The 22,779-nt window shown below is 62.6% G+C and overlaps 1 protein-coding gene across 9 annotated transcripts in view; it reads left to right on the forward strand.

The window, feature by feature from the left end:
• Positions 1 to 3,179: 3,179 nt before the first annotated feature.
• MINK1 (misshapen like kinase 1) overlaps positions 3,180 to 22,779 on the forward strand; it is a 40,172-nt gene continuing 20,572 nt past the window's right edge. For all 9 annotated transcript variants that reach the window (XM_039224883.1, XM_039224885.1, XM_039224889.1 and 6 more), the window contains exon 1: positions 3,180 to 3,448. In XM_039224883.1, the coding sequence (XP_039080814.1) occupies positions 3,392 to 3,448 (57 nt within the window). In that variant the 5' untranslated portion in view covers positions 3,180 to 3,391. The remainder of the gene's footprint in view (positions 3,449 to 22,779) is intronic.

The following is a 22,779-nucleotide window of genomic DNA, read 5'->3' on the forward strand; positions in this document are numbered from 1 at the left end:
GAGGGGTCCTGTCATTTGTCTGACCTTGAATAGTTTCCCTTTCCTCGAAGTCTGATCCAGGGGTTTCTCTACCACATCGTCTCTAAGTTTTTATTACGGACGGTTTCTTGTATACACAAAAATGACAATATGGGGGCGCCTGGGGGGCTCAGTCGTTGAACGTCCAACTTGGGCTCAGGTCATGATCTCTGGGTTCATGGGTTCGAGCCCCGCATCGGGCTCTGTGCTGACAGCTCAGAGCCTGGAGCTGCTTCCGATTCTGTGTCTCCCTCTCTCTCTCTGCCCCTCCCCCGCTCATGCTCTGTCCCTGTCTCAAAAACAAACTATTAAAAAAAAAAAAGACAATATGAACCTTCACGTATCCATTATGTCCGTACTCCAGCTTCAATTATTATGAGTACGGGGGTCAGTCCCATTTCTTTGCACGTCCCACCTTCCAAATCGCACTGCTTTTTAAGGTTTGAGGGCCACCCTATTCTTTTTTTTTTTTTAAATGTTTTATTTATTTCTAGGAGAGAGAGAGAGAGACAGCGTGAGCAGGGGAGGGTCAGAGAGAGAGGGAGTCACAGACTGAAACAGGCTCCAGGCTCTGAGCTGGCAGTCAGCACAGAGCCCGACGCGGGGCTCGAACCCACAAACCGCGAGATCATGACCTGAGCGAAAGTCGGACGCTTAACCGACTAAGCCACCCAGGCGCCCCGAGGGCCACCCTATCCTTGTGATCTTCATTTGCTCATTCATTGATCAGTATCTCCCCCCCCTTTTATTAATGTTTATTTATTTTTTGAGAGAGAGAGAGTGAGAACACAAGCTGGGTAGGGGCAGAGGGAGACAGAGAGAGAGGATCCAAACTGTGAGAACATCACCTGGACCGAAACCAAGAGCCGCTTAACCGACGGAGCCGCCCAGGTGCCCGGATTCAGAGTGTCTTTGTTAAACACAGCCGATAAGCCGGGTGTAAGTAAACTAATTGAGGACCTAGGATATGCCAAGCGCTTTACGTATCTAATTTTATTTTGTCCTAAGCTCCCTATTATCTCTACTTTATAGACGACAGGATGAAGTCTCAGAGAGATTAATGACTTGCCCAAAGCACTAACTTCAAATTCTGCTTTTCCCTGCAGAATGCACGGTCTTGATCTTGCATTACCATAGATCCCAGCGCCTGCCCAGATAACAGCGGGCCTCAGTCACCTACGTGACACTGAACCTCTCACGGGCGCCAAGACCTGTGCTGAACAAGGCTGACGTGGCTCCTACCTTTAAGGGGAGTCAACACTTGAAAGCGTCAAATGTTACCATGCATGTAAGCCGGGCAGCTAAAACAGAAGAGCGAAACTCAGCCCTAGTGGGTCCAAGGAAGGCTCCTCGGAGGAGGTGATTTAGACACAAAGGACAAACTTAGCAAAGGGCAGTGAGAGTGGGCACGGTCAGAATATTCCGGGGTGAAGAAACAGCAGGTGCACAGGCCGGAGGAGGGTCTGTTGAGTTCCGGCCACTGTGAGTTCAGCATGGCCAGAATACATATGTGAGATTGAATGGCAGAGGGGCGAAAAAACAAGGCAGGAGCAGCGGGCAGAATCTTGAAGGGTGTTTGGTGCCATAGTGCATTCAAAAGACAGGGGGGAGGGGTGCAGTGAAGGGTCTTAAACATGACAGTGACATCACATGAGATTTAGGGAAATCACTGTGGGTACGGAAAGTTGACTTAACGGGGTCCAGGAAGGGAGACCAAGAGTAATGGAGGTAAGTGGGGATGGTGGCTTGGACAAGGGCAGTGACAAGGTAGTGACAAGGAGTGGAGGGGGGCAAAACTGGACGTTCATACGAATGTGCCAAAGGGAAGGTTCCAGAAAGGAGGATGTCGACCCCTTTCCAGGGAGTTTTCTTCTTTTTTTTTTTTTAATTTTTTTTAAATGTTTTATTTATTTCTAGGAGAGAGACAGCGTGAGCAGGGGAGGGTCAGAGAGAGAGGGAGTCACAGACTCTGAAACAGGCTCCAGGCTCTGAGCTGGCAGTCGGCACAGAGCCCGACGCCGGGCTCGAACCCACCAATCGTGAGATCACGACCTAAGCGAAAGTAGGACGCTTAACCGACTAAGCCACCCAGGCGCCCCTTTCCAAGGAGTTTTCATTCAAACTCTCCAAGTGATGCTTGCCGGACGACTGGTGGCGGGTCTTTCAGAGACAATACAGTTGCTGGAAGTGATCTGGGGGATCAAACTGCCTTCTTCCTCAACTTCACAGTCAAAGAAAAGCCCAGAGAAGCAAAGCAACTTGTTCAAGGTCACACAGCACGACTGGCAGAACAGGACTCCACATTCTTTTCAGAGCATCACCCAGCCTCCAGTGAGGCTAAGGGCTGGGGGTGCTCTGCCAACACTAGACCGAAGGTGACCCGCGCACGATCTGCAGAGGGTGGGTTCCTCCCCCCGCTACCCCTCCCCCACCCGCGACTCCAGTGATCAATGAATAATCGTTGAAACAGCTCCTCTGCACAGAACGAGAGGTGCAGGGACAAACGTGTGCGGTAGGATTCCCCGTCCTGAGATCGGGGGGCCCCGCTCCAGCCAGGGAAGGGGGTAAAGGGCACTCGGGAGGCAGCCGGCACCCTCGCCCAACTCCCACGTGGTTTCTCCAGCCAGATTCTCACCCAGAGGCCCCTCCCTCGGCGGCTCCACCGTTGCCATGGCAATCAGGTGGGTGGACAGCCCATCCTATCTAGAGGCCACCCAGCCCTCGCGTGGGGAGTTACCATAACAACCCCCCTGGTAATAGGGGGGTAGGGTCCCGCCCCCCCTTCCCCCGCAAATTGAGGTGGGTGGCTTGATTGGCAGCTGGGCACGCGAAAGAGGAGGGAAAGGGAAGGAAGAGCGTCAAAGGAGAGCGAAGGAGGAAATGGGGGAGAGAGAGGGCAAAACCCCGGGGAAGGGAAGGAAGCGCGTGTGCGCACGCGCACCGGCCGGTGGGCGCGCTCCGCGGCCGCCCGGCCACCGCCCACTTCTTCTCGCCCGGCTCGCGCGGTCGGTCGGTCCTCGCGCGCGCCTTTCGCTCCCTCTCTCCCTGCTGCGCCTGCGCGCAGGTGTCGGCGCCTAGGGGGAGGGGAACCCGGCGCGCTCGCGTCACGTTCCCGCGTCCACCCTCCCGGAGCGCGGCCGCTCCGCGCCTGCGCAGGAGAGGCGGGAGGCTCGGGTTGCGGGCTCCGGGCGCCAGCTCCTGTCAGTCGGTGGGTCGGTCCTCCCGCCGGCCCTCCCCCTCCGCGTCCTCCGGGGGAGGCGCGGCGGAGTCCGCCCCCGGGATCCCCCCCGATGGGGGAGAAGCGGCGACGGCGGCAGCGGAATAACCGAGCCGGCGCGTGAGCGGCCCCGGGGCCCGGCTGCCCGCGGAGGCCATGGGCGACCCAGCCCCCGCCCGCAGCCTGGACGACATCGACCTGTCCGCCCTGCGGGTGAGCGCGCCGCCCCCAGCCTCGCCCCGGTTCCCGTGCCCGCCGCCGGGGAGCGGCGCGGCCGCGCGCCTCACGTGCCCCCCCTCCCGGGGCGCCCCCCGTCCCCCGCCCTCGGCTGCCCCCCTGTCCGTGCACGCGCTGCGGATTCCGGGAGCCAGGTCGGTCCCCGCCCTGTGCTGCCCCGCCCCCACGCTCCCCCGCCGCCTCGGCCCGCACCCGGGGCCCGGACCCCTTCCCCCACCCCGCCTCCCCCAGACCTCGCCCCGCCACCTGCACCCCGCCGGTCGTGCCGGCGGTGCCCCTCCCCGGCCCGGGCCCCGCTCCCGGCCCCTTCCCAGCCTTGCCCCTGCTCGCGTCTCCTTCCTCCTCCTCCCCTTTCCCGGAGCCTCGGATTTTGACTTTGCAACCGCCTCGACAGCCTCCCCCCTCCTCGCCCTTCCTCCTCCTCGCCCGCCCCTGAGTGGCTCGCCCTCCCTGGCCCGAATCTCGGCCTTGGCGTGCGCCCCCCGCGCCCCCCGCGCCCGTGCGCGGCTCTCCCTACGCCTGGTCTCGCGTTTCGAGTGCAGCCGTCCAGAAGCAGGCATTTCCGGCCTCAGGGTCCCCGCATATTACATTACCAACTCTGCAGCGGTGTGGGGCTGGAGCAGAGACAAGTGCAGGGGGGAGGGGGGGCAAGCTGGTTCCCCAAAGAAGCCCGGGCTCGGGCCGGGGAGAGGATGTCTCTGGGCCTGTACACACATACCCTGCCTGTGGTCGGCGCGGAGGTCGGACCGGCAGCGGGCCTGTCTGCGGGTGCTGGGGGCTGGGGGCTGGGGGCTGGGGGCAGGGGGGAGGGGAGGGGAGAGGGTCTCCGGGGAGGGGCTGACCGGAGAAGGGCACGTGCACGCCCTCATTTGGGAGCTTCTGGGCCGCATTCATTCTTCGGCGCCGAGCGCTGGCTTTAGGAGCAACTTAGTGATCTCAAGGTGAACACTCCAGACCGCCCCCAGGGGCCCCTTCTGTCCCGTGTCCTTCCGGCTCCCTCAACAGGCCCAGGTGTGCGGAGAGCAGGCTTTCCCTTCTCGGGGTTGGGCTTCTCAGGAGGCCCGGGTTTGAAGTCTCTGGCCGTGGAGTTGGGGGGGAACGTGGCCAGTGGTGGGAAAAGGCGGTCAGCCACTCGGGTGCCCCGGATACGCCCCGAGGGGAGAGGGGAATTGAGGAGAGCAGAGTCATGTTGTTAATTGGGTCTCTCTAGGTGACACAGTTTCTCTCGCCATTCAGGTCATGATTTGTTTGGTGCAATGTTGGGCGAGGAGACCTGCCTTGCTGGAGGGAAGGTGATGAACAGTTGCTCAGGAGGGAGACTAAGCATGGGATTTCATTCCGTGTGTGTGTTGGCGGCCAGAGGGTCCGAAGGCTTTAGGAAGGCACTTCTGAGGGTCGGTTGGAGCTGGGGTGCTCAGTTCATACCCAGGTGGAGTATGACAAGATGGGCCGGGCTCCCCAGCAGATGAACGCGCTGGGCTCTAGGACGAACCCCATCTTCGCTTCCCACCTTGGTTGTTGATTAACTCTGGCCACAGGCTCTGGCGGCCACGGGGAACGGAAACACAGAAAAGCCGGGGCGGGGTGGGGGGGGCCGGTGGTGGATCCAAACCGTGACCTTTGGCTTCTCCCCTGCGCGGCTCTACTCAGGTTTCTCTTTTCCTTTGGCCTCTTGGTACTTTGGCCTGGACCCCTAGCCTGGGATTTCCAGCCGCTTTGCAAACACCCTCTGACCTTGGATGTGGTATTTCCCTTCCGGATTTCTCTGCTGGAAGCAATGTCAGCCTCCCTCCTCAGTTGCCTCCTGCCTCGTCCCCCCTCTGCGTCCCGTCCAGAGAGGCCTCACCCCTGCTGGTCTTTCCTGCCTCCTGCTTCTTAAGGCAGTGCTCCCCTCCCTGCCACCCCACTGCTCCAGGGCAGGAGGGGGAGGGGCCTGCCTTCTCCTTTCTCAGTGCCTGCCCCTCACCCCACCTCCCCCCACCTCCGAGAGCGGCTGTGACCGGCTTGTGTCTTGTTCTGTCCCTGTCTGTTTTCCAGTGACCTGGGGAATTAGCAGCACAGCCCGGTCTCCTCCGCCCTCTCGTGCTGGGGGCCGGGGGAGGGGCTGGGAGAGGACCCCGTGCGGCCTCGGAGAGCCCGCTTGTCTCTCTCGTCTGCTTTCAGGATGAGGCGTGGTTTGCAGCTGGTGGCATTCAGGTGTCGCGGAGGGTGGAGTGGCCTGCAGTGCCAGCCCTGCGGGGACAGCCAGTGGCCCGCCGCTGGGTGACCTCGGGCACCGCGGGCTCCCGGGACCTCATCGCGGCCTTGCCATCCCCGGGGCTTCTCGCTTACCCGGTCACCCTGGCCCCTGACTGGCTGCTCAGCCCTTCCTCCCAGCTCTCCATGGGGACAGTGACGGTGCCCAACTCGAGAGTCACCGCTGGCCGACAGTGCCCCGTCCAGCTCCCGGTGCAGAGGGACCGTGTGGCGGCCCTTCCTGCGGTCACTGCCGTCAGACGGCCGTCCAAGCAGCCTCCCAGCACAGCACGGCCGTGTCTGCGGCGGCGCTGCTCGGCCCGCTGCCTTTTTACGCAAGTTCTGTCTGCTTTACTGTCCTCACGCTTGTCACCAGCCGACACGCGTGTCTGTTTTCATCAGCAAGTTCAGGGAAAGCTGGGCTCTGGCTCTTGCTCATCGCTCCTTCCCGGGGCCGGCTTTGCGCAGAACGGGGGCTCAGTGTTGTCTAAATGCGAGTTCTGACCAGTGGGAGCCCCTAGCACGACGCTGGCAGGAGAAGGCGCTCGGTAAGGGGCACGCTTGTTAGGGTCGTTCTGATAGAAACACACGAGTAGGAACGTCTTTTCTGAGTTGTTTTTGGAATCAGGCTTTGTCTGGCGGTGATCAGAGTTCTGGAAGCCTCCATCCGAGCTGTGCCCTTGGAGTAAGATTAGGGTCCTCGGAGAGGAAACGCGGGCCTCCCGTTGCAGACCTTCCCCGCCCGGGCTCCGCCGCGTTCCAGGAGAGCCTTCCGACTTGTGGCTCTTGGCCTCTCGCAGAGGGTGAACGTCTGCAGAGCGGGCAGAGGAGCGGGGCCGAGCGGACGGGGCGCTGCCTTTCCTCGCTCCCTGTGGGTGACCCACCCCCAAACCCAACAGCCCCCTCTCCTGTGAGCAGCCGAGGTTGGGGCCGCAGTGTCCTTGGATGGAAGCCCGAGCCGTCCTCCGTGGCGCCGGCGTGGAGGGACGTGTTGCTGGGTGGCGGTGCTGACAGAGGTGTTCTTTTCCAGATGATTTAGTGTCGCGTCCCTCTTCCCCTTTTTTCTCTCCGCCGGGCTGTGGAGCCGGCACACGGTCGGTGGGGGGGGGGGGGGAGGCAGTTCCGGCACATGTTCCTGGGGGACCCGCCCGCGGCGTCTGACGGCATCTGACGTGCTGGCCGCCCAAATGCTGGCAGCGGTGGGGGGGGGCTGCATCCCAGGTATCGGGCTTAAGTAGTGACCCTCCCCCTGGACAGCTGCAGGGGGAGGTGGGGCCTGCAGGGGGCTGTGCTGAGGGGAGGCCAGCTATAGGGCCAGGTGCCCCTTCCTCCTGTGGATCGGCTGGGACAGGTTGTGGGCAGCAAGAGGGGCGGCAGCCCCCCCCCCCCCCGAGCTCACTTGACCTTGGGCCGTGTAGAACCTGGATTTCACACCGGCCCCCGTTCTCTCAGCTCCGGACTGGGTGCCTCGCACAGCTTGGATACGTGCGGTGTCCTGTCATTTGGGGGACGAGATGGCAGGAAGCATGCGACCGCCCTTCACAGGCTTGTCCCCGGCCATTGGTCTGTGAATGAGGAACATGGTAACCTCTCAGCCCAGAGACGTCACACAGCTCTGGGGCCAGAGAGCATCTCTCTCCAGAAGCCACCGAGGGTCGGCCTGACCGACCCTGCCGCCTCCAGACGACGGCGTCCGGGTCCTTCCTGCCGCGGGCACCGAGCATCGGCGGCACCTGTTGTGAGAACCAGGCTCCAGGGGCTCCGGGAAGGGTGTGACATCGGCCTGGGGACCACACTCAGGCTCCCCTTCCTTTTTTTAATTTTGTTTATTTTGAGAGCATGTGCAAGCAGGGGAGGGGCAGAGAGAGGGGGAGACAGAGCATCCCAAGCAGGGCCCACACTGCCAGCAGAGCCCAATGTAGGGCTCAAACCCAAGAACCTACAAGTCTCCCCTTTTCTTTTTTTTTTTTAATGTTTATTTCCTTTTGAGAGGGAGAGACACAGTGAGCAGGGGAGGGGCAGGGAGAGAGGGAGACACAGAATCGGAAGCAGCTCCAGGCTCTGAGCTGTCAGCACGGAGTCCGACACGGGGCTTGAACTCATGAACTCTGAGATCATGACCTGAGTTGAAGTCAGACACTTAACCGACTGAGCCACCCAGGTGCCCCCTTTCTTAACTGTTACTGCTTTCCTCAGTATCTTGCAGTCCTCAAAATCTGGAAGTTTTTGTCTGATTCCTGGGATTTCTACTCATTTTCTTTTTTCCAGCGTTTAGTCATCTTGAAACCTGATACCCAAGCCTGTCGTCTCCCCAAGCATCTGCTTTACCCCCAACTCCCTCAGCCTTTTCCTACGTTTAAGGAATAGAGCAAAACGTAATCAGGTGAATAAGTCGGCCCGTTTCCTGAAGGCGCACGGAACCTAGCGAGAGAGAAACCCCGCGTGGCCGAAGCCGTGGGCCCTGTGGCCGCACCCACGTTCCCTTCTCTCCCCCGTCCTTCCTTCCTGCCCGTCCCCTGGTCAGCTCAGCCTTGGCTTCTGTCTGGGGCGCTTCCATCTACAGGGAGCACCTCCAGAGGCCAGCTGAGGAGGCACTTGAGGCTTTTTGTTCCTCAGAAGGGTAGGGGGTGTGGAGGGAGCAGAGAGGAAGGGCTGCAGCTGTCCTGGCCCGCGGGGCCCCTGGAGAGTTAGTCGGGGGGGGGGGGGGGCGTCTGGCCCCAGGAGGTGCTTGTTAACCCTGGGTAGGTCCCTTGTTTTGTTTGAGGAACGATCTGGAACCAGGCTCAGAGGTCACATTGATGCACGAGGTAGACGTGGGGTCCTTCAGTCTAGGAGCGGCGAGGGGCCCGGACAAGCGGTCGTGTGTGTACACAGGTGCGGAGTCCCTAACAGAGACGCCAACGTCAGAGCCGGTGGCGGGAACCTGCCTTGCTGCTCGGAAGCGCAGCGGGTGGTCGAAGGAGTGAGAGGCAGCCGGTCGGGGCCGGGAGAGCGGGCCGGCGCTGGGAGGCCCTGGCTCGGCCGCCCTTCACCTTGCCCTTCAGGTGGTGCGTGGCTGCAGCCGAGGGCCCGCAAGGGCGGCGACTCAGGACCCTGCGTACGTGTGTGTGTGCGCGCGCGTGTGTGTGTGTGTGTGCGACCGCGAGTGAGCGCGCCTGTTGTCTAGAGCAGGTGAGCGTGGAGTCCTTTGAGGTTGGGGACGGTGTGTACGTGACCGAGGCGGACGGCGTGCCGGGGTGATGCGCGTGTTCCTGGTGAAACGGTCGCCACCGTCTGGTAGTTAGCATTTCCGTCTCCTCACAGACACCCACGGGGGGGGGAGGGTGTCACCTCGGGCTGGAAGGTAGGTGCGGGAGCAGGAGCAGCCCCGGGCCGCGCTCTGGCCGCCTGTGGGGGGTGGGCTTCTCCCCGTTACGGAGACCCTGCGCCTGAACAGATGGGGTCGTCCCTCGACAGTGCGAGCGAGTGAGGGTGAGTGGGGTGTGCGGCGCGGCGGTCCCGACTCCCGAAGCAGGGCTGGGGCGGGCGGCGGGGCGGGCGACCGGCTGGGCTGCGCAAGGAGCCGCGGCCTCTGGAGACGGACGGAAGACGGAACGAGGGACAGATGGAGGAGACTCTGCCCAGGAAACACGGAGGTGGCGGGCGAGGGAGGAGGCAGGAAGGCCTCGCACCCCACCCCCCCAGTGTCCGCGCGGCAGGAGGTCCTGCCTTCCGGGGGTGTCTGGGGCGCCACTGTCACTGTGTCCGGGAGTCTCTAACGGTGTCGCAGCACGGGGAGGAGCCGCTCCTGTGCCCAGGTTGCCGGCAGCGCCTCCCGCGGACCGGGCGTGGGCTCGGAGGGCACAGCCTTCTGCGTGAAGGCCGCTCCTTTGCGGCCTCTGGGCGGAGGGGGGAACGGAGTCTGTGAATGACTTCCGCGCGCGGCCCGCGTCTCCCCTGGTGGCTCTGCGTCTGCCGGCACACCTCCCAAGGTGACTGGGCAGGCCCGCAGCCAGGCTGGGGGGGAAGAAGACTCTCATGTTCTCTCTTTACCACCCGCCCACTCGTTCTCTCACGGCACATTTGTGAGAAGGTGGCTGAAGCACGTAGCACTTGAAGTCTGAGTGGCTCAGGGAAGAGTCTTCAAGAAAAGAGGCAGGGGGAGGGGCGCCTGGGTGGCTTAGTCGGTTAAGCGTCCGACTTTCGCTCAGGTCATGATCTCACGGTTCGTGGGTTCGAGCCCCGCGTTGGGCTCTGTGCTGACAGCTCAGAGCTTGGAGCCTGTTTCAGAGTTTGTCACTCCCTCTTTCTGACCCTTCCCTGCTCACGCTGTCTCTCTCTCTCTCCTAGAAATAAATAAAAAACATTTAAAAAAGAAAAAAAAAAGAAAAGAGGCAGGGGCACCCCGGAGCCCAGGCACCTGCGGGCAGAAGCAGGTGCTCACGGTGTCTGGGAGAGGAGGCTAGCGCGTCTCTCTTCCTCTCCGGTCTTTCTCTTTTTTAATTTTAAAAATTGTTTTACTTGGAGAGAGAATCTCAAGCAGGCTCCACGCTCAGTGTGGAGCCCGACACGGGGCTCGATCCCACAACCCTGAGATCACCAGCTGAGCCGAAATCAGGAGTCAGTCCCTCGAACCCCCTGGGCCCACACGTCCGCCAGCCTGGGTGGGGAGAGGGGCAGCATGTGGCCCCCAGGGTGTTGGCTCTCTCGTCCTGAGGCTGCCAGCACCCCTTTCTCTTCCTTCAGTTCAAAGACTCAAGCCCTTTCTACTTGAGCGTGGACTCACTGCAGAGGGCATGGGGTGGGAACGGTATGGAGTCCTCGGCGAGCAGTAGGTTCTGTCCTGTATAATCTTGCGGTCCTTCCCACAGCCATTCAGAGTGGGTGACTCTCTCCTGTCTTCAGGGGGACGCACCAGGGCTCATAGACCTTGGGGAGTCCGCGGACCTTCCTGGGGCTGGACAGCCAGGAAACGGCAGATCTTGGAGTGGGACTCGGGTCTGACTCACCGCAGCGCCCGAGCGTGCTGACTCCCTAGCCGTTGGATGCCTGCTGGGGGGGGGGGGGGGGAAGAAGGGGAGGGAAGGGCCTGGTGCTGCGGAGGGGGGGCGGGGGAGCCGTGGCTGATGTCCTAGGCCGTGTGCTTTGAGAGAGTTGTCTTCCCCTGGCTTTCATCGCCTGTGTGCCCGCGGTGAGCAGGCCTCACGCAGGGACACACCCTGTCTGTGTGTCTGTGCTCGTGTTGTTTGGAGACCTGGGGAGCGTGGCCGTGTCGTGGATGGAGGCAGCCGTGAGGACCGGGTCTGGGTCTGCTCATGGTCGGGGCGTGTGTCTGGGTAGAGGACAGGCTTTGAGAGGGGAGAGTGGGGTGCCAGCCCGGGCCTCGGGGGCTGCAGGGGCTGGCGCTGGCGGGCGGTGCCTGGACCTGGCGGAGATCCGTGGGTGTCGGGCTGCCGGGCGGAGCACTGGTGACGGGAGGGGAGGGCACGCACAGGAGTCCAGAAGACTGGGTTTGGAAGAGAGTAGACTGACTCAGAGGAGACGCCTGTCCTTCAGCAGGAAGAGAGGAAGGCTGTCACTCCTGCCTTAAAACACGTTTTTTATCGCAGCTAAATACGCACAAGCTGGAGCCTTTTAGCTGTGCTCAGCACGCGGGGCGGCCCCCAGCGCCGTCTCCACACCTGTCTGTCCCCTCGAAACGTGAACTCCCGGCCCTTGGCCCCGTCCGGGGACCCACCCGTCCCACCTCCTCCCTTTGTGCGTGTGCGGAGATGAGCAGGGCCTGACTCAGCAGGTGCCTCATACTTGTTGAGCCGGTGAGCCGACACCGTCGCCTGCCCTCGGGGCTCCCAGGTGGCGCCAGGCCTCTGACACGGATGCCCACGAGGTGGCGGGCAGAGAAGTCGCGGGTTTCTCTTCCGCAGTCAGTGCCCTTGGCCGCCTCCCGCCTTCCGGTCCTGCTTGTAGGCACCACAAGCGGTGCCCGTGCCGGCACTGACTTCTCGTCCTGGGGGCCCTGGGCAGGGGCTGGAGGGGCTTGGGAAGGTCATTAGGGGACGATGGTGACAGGTAGCAGCATCCCTGCACGTGTTAACGGGGAGGGGACCCACCGTTTGATGACCCGCGGGCCCCTCGCCTCACCCCTCCCCAGCGGTGGCCTGTGCGCATCTCTGGCCAGGACCTGTGGGCCACAAACCTGTGTTGGCGCATCACCAGGAACCGTCCTGGGGGCCAAGAGCTTAGTGTCGGGTAGTGCGCTCCGATGGTCTCCTCTGAGCGTGATGGGCCGCGGCAAACCCCGGGCCTCCAGGCCCGTACGATTTGCGGCCACGTCAGGCCGTGTCCCGTTGTGGCGTCCACACCCCTGGACGGACGCAGAACATGACCTAGAGTCTAGTCGGGTTTCTAGAACGGAGGCAGCCGGTGCCGTGGCCCCTGCCCGGCCTCCTGACCTTCCCTTGTCACCATGTGCAGCTTCGCCATTGACCTTCAAGGGGAGAGAGAGGCGGGCGTGGCAGTCAGGTCACCTGGGAGGGCAGGAGAGCCCCTCGTCACACGGAGGCCGGCCTCGCAGGTCAGAGTCCAGGCCACAGAGGCCTTGGGGGGGGGGCGTTGGGCGTGGTGACTTAGGTCCACTTCCCAGGGCTTTGTCACCAGATCACCAGTCTCTGTGCTGGATCCCAAAGACTGAGGGACTTTCTCTGTCTTCTGTGTGTGAGCTGGACGAGGCCACACCCACTCCCGTCGCTTCCAGGGGCGGCCCGCTCTTCCCGGTGCCCTCGTGCTCCCGTCCAAAGCCCACTCTGTCCTTATGCCGAGGGTGTGAGCTGGGATGGGTGGCCTTCCTTGAACCAAGCCTGTCTTACCGGCCCTGATGCTCGGAGTGCGAAGGAAGGAATGGCCCGGTCACTCGCTCCTGGAAATGCCACCTCCCTCAGGCCTCACAGTGCTGTGCCTGGTGCTGATCCGCACCACTCGCTACTGAGAGGGACAGCTCACTTCAGTGCCCGAGTGTAAAGCAGAGCATCTGCGGGCCATCTTACATCTGTAAAGGTGCCAGCGGCAGGCCAGGGGCTCGGACCCCCAGCGCCCGTGCTCGGACCCCAGCACCCGTGCTCAGATCCCCAGTGCCCTGGCTCAGACCCCCAGCGCCCAGGCTCGGACCCCCAGCGCCCGTGCTCGGACCCCCAGCGCCCAAGCTCGGACCCCCAGCGCCCAAGCTCGGACCCCCAGCGCCCGTGCTCGGACCCCCAGCGCCCGTGCTCGGACCGCTGCGCTGCGTTGCCCAGCTCCTGTCTGAGTCGGGGCTCGCGTGTGCTTGGCGAGGCCGGGGCCGAGGCGCCTTCTGGGCACGTACAGTGTGGTCCGCGAGACCCCCGCCGCCCGGCCCCCTGGCCTGGCCGCCTCCTCACGTTGCTTAGGCCTGACATCTCCTTGGCTGCTGGGCGAGGCCTGCTGACCCGGGGCTGGTGGGGCTCTGGCACCACGACGCATGGGGGAGGGGGGCGGGGGGGGCACACGCCTGGCGTTGGGAGCCTGGAGACCCGGTTCTAGTTCCAGCTGCATCTCTTGTTTCGCGGATGCGTGTCACGTTGCTGGGACTTGGTTTCCTAGCTTGCCGAGTGAAGGGGTGGGAACGGTGGCTCGCAGTCAGACTCCATCAGAGTCACCGCGTGCCTTCCCCAGCCTCCCGGGGCCGGGCCCTGCTCCCAGAGGAGCGCCAGCGGGCCCAGGCTGCAGCCCTGGCTGTCGTTTCCCCAGGCGACCTGATGCAGATTGGCCCCCAGAACCACTGGGCCCGATGACCCCCAGGGCCCCTCTGGGTCCAGGAGGCCCCTGCTCCCTTCTTCCCTCCCTCCCTTCCTGGAAACCCATGAGTGTGGGGGGCTGTTCTCAGCGCTGCCCTAAACGTGCAAGCAAGGGAAGGGGTGCGGTCTGCCCCGCCCTGCATGCTTCCTGGGCGGTGACTGCGTGGAGCTGGGCAAGACAGAGCCGGAGCCAAGAGACACAGGCCTGGGCTTGGGGTGAGACAGGCAGGCGTGAGGTCTGAGCCCGTCTGGGGGACACTGGCGCCTCCAGAGACCTCGGGGCCCAAGTTGGGGTAGGGGTGAGGGGTGGGCATCTGGGAAGGACGCAGAATTGAGGGGAGGGTCAGAAGGTCTCCAGGCCTGTCTGAAGCACGGACGTCACTGTGTCACTGTGTGTGCACTGGGGGACTGAGCCCTGAGCAGCAGCCAGATGGGGGGGGGCCTTCCCAGCACCGCCATCCCTGAGGGCACGGACCTCCAGCACTTCCTGGGCGACCTTTGGCCAGGTGGATCCTGGGGCTGTCACCTACTCTGAGCTGGCCCTTGGCGGGGCCCGGGAAGTCTCTGGTCTCCGCCCTCTGGACACCAGCTGCTCTTCCTTGCTCAGTCTGTGATTCACACACCCGTCCTTCCCCTCTCTGCGGCCTCACCCTCCACCTGCGGTGCCGCCTGACTCAGCTTGGCGCCCTCTGCCCTCCTGCCCTTCCTGCTGGCTCTTTCCACACCCCTCGAGCCTGGTCCTTCATGGGGCGCTCTCCGGCCGCACCCCCGCGACACCTGGTTGGCCTCCCATCTGGAATCACTTTTATCTGTTTTGTTAAAAGTAATCTCCACGCCCAACGCGGGGCTTGAACTCACAACCCCAAGATTGAAGAGTCGCAAGCTCTTCCAATTGAGCCGGCCAGGCGCCCCCCCCACCCCCCGGTTTAGAAGGAAGGAGCGGGGAGACAGGTCACAGGCTTCCTTGGTCACGAGGCTTCCCCGGTCCTTTGCGTCGGGTGTGTGGACACCTGACCCACAGGAGGAGGTTGGCAGTGAGGTGTAACCATCGGTTTGTGCTGCTGCCGAAAACCAGCAGCGGAAGACTGGTTATTATCCAGCCCCTGATTATTGTCCTCTGTGGGCTCGGGCTCAGCCCTTCCCCTGCCACCGCCTCCCTCCCCTCCCCTCCCCTCCTCCCCTGCTCCTCCCTCCCCTCCTCCCCTCCTCCCTTCTCCTCCTCCCTCCCCTCCTCCCTCCCCTCCTCCCCTCAGCCTCCCTCCCCTCCTCCCCTGCTCCTCCCTTCCCCTCATCCCTCCCTCTCCCCTCTCCCCCTTTCTCTCTCTCCCCTCCCTCTCCTCCCCCTCTCCCTCCTCCCCCTCCTCCTCCCCCCCGCTTCCCTCCTCCTCCCACACTCTCCCCAGTGTCGCCTCCCAGGGACAACCGTCTTCAGCCCAGCGCCCAGGGCCTTGGGTCTGTGCTGCCCTCCCCAACCCCTTGGTCCCTCGCCCACCCTGCACTCGGTTCTACTTTCCGTCTGCTCTCCGTCCTCACGTGCCACGCCGCTGCTCGTGACCCTAAACAGTCTTAGTGAGCCCCCCCCCCCCCACAGCGGCTTCCCTCGCTCTCTGGGGGGCAGTCTGCTCATAATGCTTCTGTGAGCCTGCGGCGGTCAGTGGATTCCAGGGGTCCCCACCCCGCCTTCCTGCACCCCGGGACCCCTCGGAGGTTACCCGCCCAGCGGCTTTGCCTCCAGCACGTGGTGCCCAGGCCGCTGCTTCTCCGTGGCCGTTGCCGGTGCCGCGCGCTTAGCGTCCGCACCTCCCTGTGGACCTTCCCGGGCGCGCTCTTCTGGTCTCCCGCCCTCCCGCCGGCCTGCGCCCACCTCCGTCCCCGCCCAGGGTGCACACCTGGTCCCGCCGCCTCCGCGACGCCTTCCCTTGGTCTCTCCTTGACCAGTCGCTTCCCGGTCCTTGGATCTTTATTAACGTTCTTGGTTGGGTTTTGCCAACTATATAGGAGTTCACTGCTTTAAGAAAGTGTCGTTTCTAGTGGTACGTATTTACCAAGCATATGAATTCCAGGACGCCGGTTCACGTGACGAAAAGGGACTCACTTTTACAGCTGCCCCAGCGCATTGCTTTTAAGTGAATGTTCATGGATTATTAGAATGGAGACAAACCCAAAACGGTAGAAAACGTTGAAGGTTTTTCTAGAGAATGCCAACCTTCTTCCCTTTCTTTCTTTCTTTCTTTCTTTCTTTCTTTCTTTCTTTCTTTCTTTCTTTCTTTCTTTCTTTCTTTCTTTCTTTTTTTAAGTTGTATTAAGTAGTTTCTACACCCAACGTGCAGCTGGAACTCATGACCCTGAGTCGGAGGCTCTTCCAGCTGAGCCAGCCGGGCGCCCCAACTTTCTCTTACATCTGTATCATTCAGCAGACAGATTTTGAATGTGGCCCTGACCCCCAAGAACTTAGTCTAGCAGAGGAGACAGACAATTAAAAATTAATCACAGGAATGTAACTGGTGCTGCGAAAGAGGCACTAAAGGGTCCTGTGGGAGCAGGTAGGTAGTCAGGGAGGCGTCCTGGAGGAGGCGATGTCTACGCTGAGCTCTGGAGGGACGGGCCTGGACCTGAAGGTTCAGGGCCGGGAGCAGCGTGCTTGGAGGAGTGAGCAGCAGGCACAGGGCCTCAGAGGTGATCGAGGCCGTGGGGAGTTAGAAGCCCGGAGAAGCCCAGAAGCGTGCTGGGCCCCTTGCCCCCTGCCTCACGGCCCCCACACCAGCAAGGGACAGATGACCCCGGGGCCCTGACGAGCCACGCCAGGGTGCTCAGGGGGATGTCAGTCAGGTCTGAGCCCGAGGAAGGCCTCTTTGGGCCACAGACGGGAGACGGAGTCCTTGGGGGTGGGCAGAGCCCTGAGGGGAAGGCCCAGGCCAGCGTGGCATGTGCCACAAGTCCTCGGATCTGCCATCTGCTCGCCCCCAGGTTCTAGCTCCATGTGGGCAAACATTTAACTCTTGGGAGCCTTGGTTTTCTCATCTGTGAAATGGGGAGATAGCTCCTGCCCGGCTTGCTTCCTGCAGGCCTGACGCACAGCTGCAATGGCGGCTGTGAGCCATCCAGCCACAAAGTGTGGCATTTGGCTGTTGGCCGTGGTGGCCCCCAGCCGCAAGGTGACAGAATCGGCTGCCGGCCGTGCACAGAAGTGGGGTCTGTGGCAGAGCCGCAATCAGACTTCTGTGACTGCGTATGACACGTTAACAGGAAAGTCCCATAGCCTCTGAGGCGGGGAGGTGGCGGGAAGGCCGATGTGGGGAGCGGCCTTCACCCCTGAGGACAGAGGGTGCCCCCTCTTCTCCCTCCCCCAGAACACCCTGCAGGCAGGCGGAGCCTCAGGAGCAAACTGTTTATCTTTTAGGTGTTGGAGTTTATTTTTAAATTTCTGACTGTGATGATATTTATTTTTTCCTTTCCCTTTCCCTACGTCTCCAGCTCAGCCTCAGGAGGGACCATCTGTCCCCTGCCGGTGGCCGTTTTAGAACCAGCACTGGGCTGCTGGTCCCCCTTCTCCCTCCCTCCCTTCCCACTGCTGACTCCCCTGGCCTCCCCTCCACACCGCCCCCCAGCACCCGCCAGCTTCCCAGGGTGCTCCTCTGGTCTGGGTGGAGCTGGTGTGTGTGTGGGGGGGTCCCAGTCTGCACCTCCAGGTCTGGGGGCGGCCTGGGCGTCGAGGCACGCGAGGGACTGCGCCCGACCTCCTCGCGTGGGCACGGCCCTCTGCTCTGCCCGGTTCCCGTAGAGCCGCCTGTGTGTTCACATGCACGTCATGCCTGAGCCTGCCTCTGCCTCTGTGCGTGTGTGCGTCCGTGTCACGTGTGTGTGTCTTTCTGCCACAGAGACCGGGACGAGGGCCTCAGACAGTCCCTCCCCCAGCACATACACCTCTCCTGGCTTCCCTCCTTCCCCTGTGCTCCTGCGTGCTCCCTCGGCTCCCTCTGCATCCTCCCTCCCGTGCCCAGCCCCACCTTGCACTTGAGGATACGTGCTATGGTCGTTAACCCGAGGGTCCGATTCGGCCCCAGAGTGAGGGGTGGGTTGGTCAGAACGGGGCGGGGAGTCAGGTTTGGAGAGCAGTGGATGTGGGGAGAGGGGTTTCTGCAGGTTTTATTTACTACCGGACGTGCCGGACGCCGGGGAGCCGGAGAGGGCTTACCCCTCCTGGCTCTCTCCCTCCCGGGCCTGGGTGGGAGCGTGGGCTTCTTCCTTCCTCGTCCCCGGAGCACGCCACGGGTCCACGCTCGGCTCTGGGCCTGCTTCTCCCGCAAACCCTCGGCGTAGGAACGGGGGGGAGGGCACACTGCCCCCCACCTGTGTTGCAGGCATGGGGGCCTGGGCACAACGCTGGCTCCCGCGGGAGGGCCGCCTCTGATGGGGGAGGTGCTCTGATGAGACCCCAGCCCTCGGGCACCCCAGCCACCACTCCCCCCACGCAGTCCTCCTCAGAGACACGCCCCACCCCTGTTGTGGGCATCCACGCACACACATCCTCTGGCTGTTCACAGCCAAGTGAAGGGTGTCGATGTGTGCACTCTTGTGCAGAGTACTGCCCCCTCCACATGTTGAGGACCCAGCCTGCTGGGGCACCTGTCTGCACCCTCCTTCCCTGGCCCTGCTGGCCCTGGCTGTGGCGCTCCCTGGCTGCGGTGCTCCTGGGCTGCGGTGCTCCCGGGCTGTGGTGATCCCGGGCGGTGGTGATCCCGGGCCGTGCTGCTCCCGGGCCGTCGTGCTCCCGGGCCGTGGTGATCCCGGGCCGTGCTGCTCCCGGGCCGTCGTGCTCCCGGGCCGTGGTGATCCCGGGCCGTGCTGCTCCCGGGCCGTCGTGCTCCCGGGCCGTGGTGATCCGGGCCGTGCTGCACCTGGGCCGTGCTGCTCCCTGATTGTGGTGCTCCCCTTGGTGTGGGGCTGGGGCTGGGGCTGGGGTTGGAAGCCGCATCTGAGGGCAGGGCAGCCCCTGCTGGGCTCCCGGAGACGAGACGGGGCCCTTCCCCCAGGCCGGGCCTTGGTACCGCGCTGCCCCTGCGCCTCGGCAGACCTCACAGGAAGCGCTCAGGAAAACAGGCCTATTGTGTGGGGCTGCTGCGCCCCGCCGGCCTCCGCACCGCATAAGTGGAGGCTCCTACGTCCCGGGCAGCTGCCGATCCGGGCTCTTCTGTGGGAGGCGGGGTCCGGCTCAGGACTCCGCTGTGCCACCCTCGGGCCCCCTGTGGACACAGCTCTCCACTCTTCCCCGGAGCCCGTCCCCCGTCTGCCTGCCTGTCTGCCACGGGCTCCTCTGGGGGATGCTTGGCGGTCAGAGTGAGCCTGTCTCCTCGGGGGGAGGAGGGGACGCGCCCACGGCGCCCCTGGCCCTGATCCTCCTGCCGAGGACGGGGGTGCGGGGTCACCCCTGGGCCCTGTTACAGCAGCAGGACCGGCCAGGGCATGTCAGAGGCATGACCGCGGCTGGGCCACAGCGTGGGACAGACTCACCCCTCCCCAGCCTCGCGGCTCCCGTTCCTGCTGCCTCTCGAGCCTCCTGGAATCTCCTGGGAATTCTGACCCGATGGACCCTTCTAGCTCTGAGATTCTGTGTTTATAAGACCCCTGGCAGGGGGAGGGGAGCATCTGGCTGGCTTGGCCAGGGGAGCACGTGACTTTTAATCTCATGTTGTGAGTTCGAGCCCCATGTCGCGTGTAGACCCCTAGGTCGGCAGGAAGATAGGGGTCCGTTTCTGCATCCTGCCTCCTTGGCCTGCAGTCTCCCGAGCCCTCGCGTGCTAGCGGGTGTGACTCCTGTCAGCGTGTTCCTTCTGTGTCGGGGTCTGACCTAGAAGCTCCGGGAAGGTACAGCCGGGCTGTTTGAGGAGGCGCTGTTTGACAGGCTCTTAAAAAAGATGTGGTGACAACAATTTGCATTTGCTAAAGGACTTCACAAAAACCTTCACCCCTGGGGTTTCATGGGGTTTCGTGGATCCCAGCAGACCCCACAGGAGGGCCCCCCCTTTGGAGAGGGGAAGTGGGGGGGGGCAGGCGCCAGTGAAACAGGACTGGAGACCCGGCTCGGCCCTGCCGGGTCGGGGCCACTTGTCAGAAACGTGTCCCCGGCCGTCAGCGGCTCGCCTCTGGCCCATTAGTCACCCGCCTCTTACCTCCTGGATTGCACGGGTGTGTGTGTGTGTGCGCGCGCGTCCGTGCACTGGGAGTCCGCTCCGAGTTGTGAGGAAGGAGCTGCAGTCTGTCCTTCCCTTGCCCGACCTTGACCTCGTCACCGAACTTCAGTTAGCCGCCCCAGCGCCTTCCCGTCCCAGCCCCTGAACCTGGCTGCATTTGGCGGGTGGGGACCCTGGCTGCTCTTGGCGGGGGGCTGGGGGGGACGCAGCCTTCCTCCGCTCCCTGACCTCTGTCTGCCCTGCTGCTGTGTCCCAGGCTCCGGGGAAGGAGAAGGACAGTCAGCCGGCGCCCCGGGCCCCAGACCAGTCCCTGCTGCGTGTCAGCGCTGTGACACCGTTTCCCCGTGTTCTTCCTCCACACGGCGGCCGCAGAGGGGAAGCGGGGGAGAGAGAGCCAGGCACTGGCCCTGGGGTCACCCTTAGGACCGAGGAGGAGGGTCTCGCGGGGCAGCTCCTTCCCCCTGCCCCTGGCGAGCCCTCGCACATGGCTCCCCCCCACCCCCAGTCCCTGCTCTGTGTGGCCCGCAATCACCCAGCCCAGTCGCCCAGCATCGGAGGTGCACCTGGTTCCCGAGGAGACAGGCCTGGGCACGGGCCGCATCACCCGGCTGTGGGGACAGCACCCTTGGGCGCACGTGCAGCTGCCTCTCTGCATCTGACCCTTTGTCATCACACAGGCAGGTGGCCTCACAGAGGCTGCCGCCCTCACTGGGTCTGCTGCTCTGCCCTGCTACGGGGTCTCCACACCCACCTGGCAGTGTCACTTCCAGCAGTGTCAGGACGCCCTCTGTGTCTTCCCCTTCACCTGGAGGCGTTATGAAGGTTTTTAAAATTTTTTTAAATGTTTGTTTATTTTTGAGAGAGACAGAGCATGAGTGGGGGAGGGTCAGAGAGGGAGACACAGAATCCATAAGATCATGCCCTGGACCGAAGTCGGACGCTTAACTGACTGAGCCACCCAGGTGCCCCTATGTTATGGATTTAAAAAAAATTTTTTTTAATGTTTTATTTATTTCTGAGAGAGAGAGAGAGACAGCGCGAGCAGGGGAGGGTCAGAGAGAGAGGGAGACACAGACTCTGAAACAGGCTCCAGGCTCTGAGCTGGCAGTCAGCACAGAGCCTGATGTGGGGCTCGAACCCACGAACCGTGAGATCATGACCAGAGCCGAAGTTGGTCAGATGCTTAACCGACTGAGCCACCCGGGCGCCTCATGTCACAAAGTTGTGATGTTTGTAAAATATGGAGGGTGAGAAATGCTTCGGTCCAGAGCTCTTAGGAGTGAAGGAGAGCACAGACGGTAAGTCCACACACCCGCCGTTCGCGAAGGTGCTGACCCTGGGCCGCTGTGGTGCTGGGACCCCGGTCCCCACAGCCGCACATTTGCATGGTCTCGGGCTCCCCGAAAACTCAACTCCTGGCAGGCCGCTGCGCGCTGCAGGCCTTAGCGACCATGGGCAGTGGATCATGCGCCGGGGGAAGCAAGCACGTGGGAGGGAAAGCACATTTGTGCACGCGGAAGAAATCTGCGTGTGCGGGGCCCGCGCTCACATGCGTGTTCAGAGTCCGCTGTGGCTCCAGGCCATTGTCCTCACTGGGGCCATCCGGTGTGGCACCCGCGTACCCCACGAGTGGTGTCCCCCCTGGAAAGCTTCTGTTTCATCTAGGCAGGAGACGCTGTCATGTGACAAGTCATGGTGGGCGGGCGTCCTTGCCTGGCAGCCGGGCAGAGCCTGCTCGGGGGGCGGGGGTCAGGGCGGGTCGAGGGGGGCCTGCAGTGTGGGCTCAGGGCCAGCCAGCAAGTCACCCCCCTTCCCCGAGCCTCCATTTCCTCATCTGTAAAGTGGAAACGCGGTTCCATGAGGTTGAATTACTCGGCACGTGTGAAGCATGGAGAGCGGGGCTGGCCACGGCAGGAATTTTCACCGCCCTGAGGTCCAGAGCCAGGCACCGACCGACACAGCACAGCCACTGCCTTGGCGCGGGGGCAGCTCTGGGTCCCTGGTGGCGCGGGGAGGGGGCGGCTGTGCTCCAGCGGGCATCCTGTCCTCACTTCTGCCCCCTCCACTGTGCCCTGTTCTCGGGGGCCCTCGGCTCACTAGGAGCCTCTGCTTTCCCGCGTCTGACCCGGCCCCGTCTGTGCCGCCTGGACGCCCTGTGCCGTGTGGCACCTCCCCTCTGCATGTCAGTCGGGGAGTGGCTGATGGGAAACCTGCCCCGGCTCATCTTTTCTCCTTGGTCTTGGACAGCCTTCCTCGGGCCGCGAACCCGGCTACGGGCCACAAGCTATGGCTGGGCAGGAAAGGAATCAAATGGGGTACTTGGCCGGCCCAGTCGGTGGGGGACGTGTGACTCTTGATCTCAGGGTCATCACTTGGAACCCTGCATTGGGTGTAGGTGTTACTTAGATCTTTAAAAAAGAAAAAAGAAAAAAGAAGTGCAGGGTGCCTGGGGGGCTCAGTTGGTTAAGCGTCCAACTTTGTTTGGCTCGAGTCATATCTCATGGTTCAGTTTTTTAGAGACTTAAAAAAATGTTTTATTCATTTCTGAGAGAGACAGACAGCGTGAGCAGGGGAGGGGCAGAGAGAGAGGGAGACACAGAATCTGAAACAGGCTCCAGGCTCCAACCCACGAACCGTGAGATCATGACCTGAGCCGAAGTTGGACGCTTAACTGACTGAGCCCCCCAGGCGTCCCTTCGATCTCACAGTTCGTGAGTTCGAGCCCCGCGTCGGGCTCTGTGCTGACAGCTGAGAGCCTGGAGCTGCTTCAGATTCTGTGTCTCCCTCTCTCTCCGCTCCTCCCCCGCTCACGCTCTGTCTCTCTCTCCCTTTCAAAAATAAAAAGAAAAGAGATCAGATGGTTGAAAACATGGTCCCTTAGGCGACGGGAGCCCTGAGCAGGGCAATGCCGGCCTTGGAGTCACGAGTGTGTAGGTCAGAGCTCGGTGCCCCCACGTCCTGTCTGCTCACGACTCCGGGCCGGGACTTACCTGTTCCAAGCTCCCTACACCTGTGAGCTGAGCGCGTGCCTTCCTCCGGGTTTGTTACGACGCTGTACTTCTGAAGCCTCAGCAGGGCCAGGGAGGAAGAAGGT

Source organism: Hyaena hyaena, unplaced genomic scaffold (genome assembly GCF_003009895.1).
Source record: "Hyaena hyaena isolate Hyena2069 unplaced genomic scaffold, ASM300989v1 scaffold_1811, whole genome shotgun sequence".
Classification (NCBI taxonomy): Eukaryota; Metazoa; Chordata; class Mammalia; order Carnivora; family Hyaenidae; genus Hyaena; species Hyaena hyaena.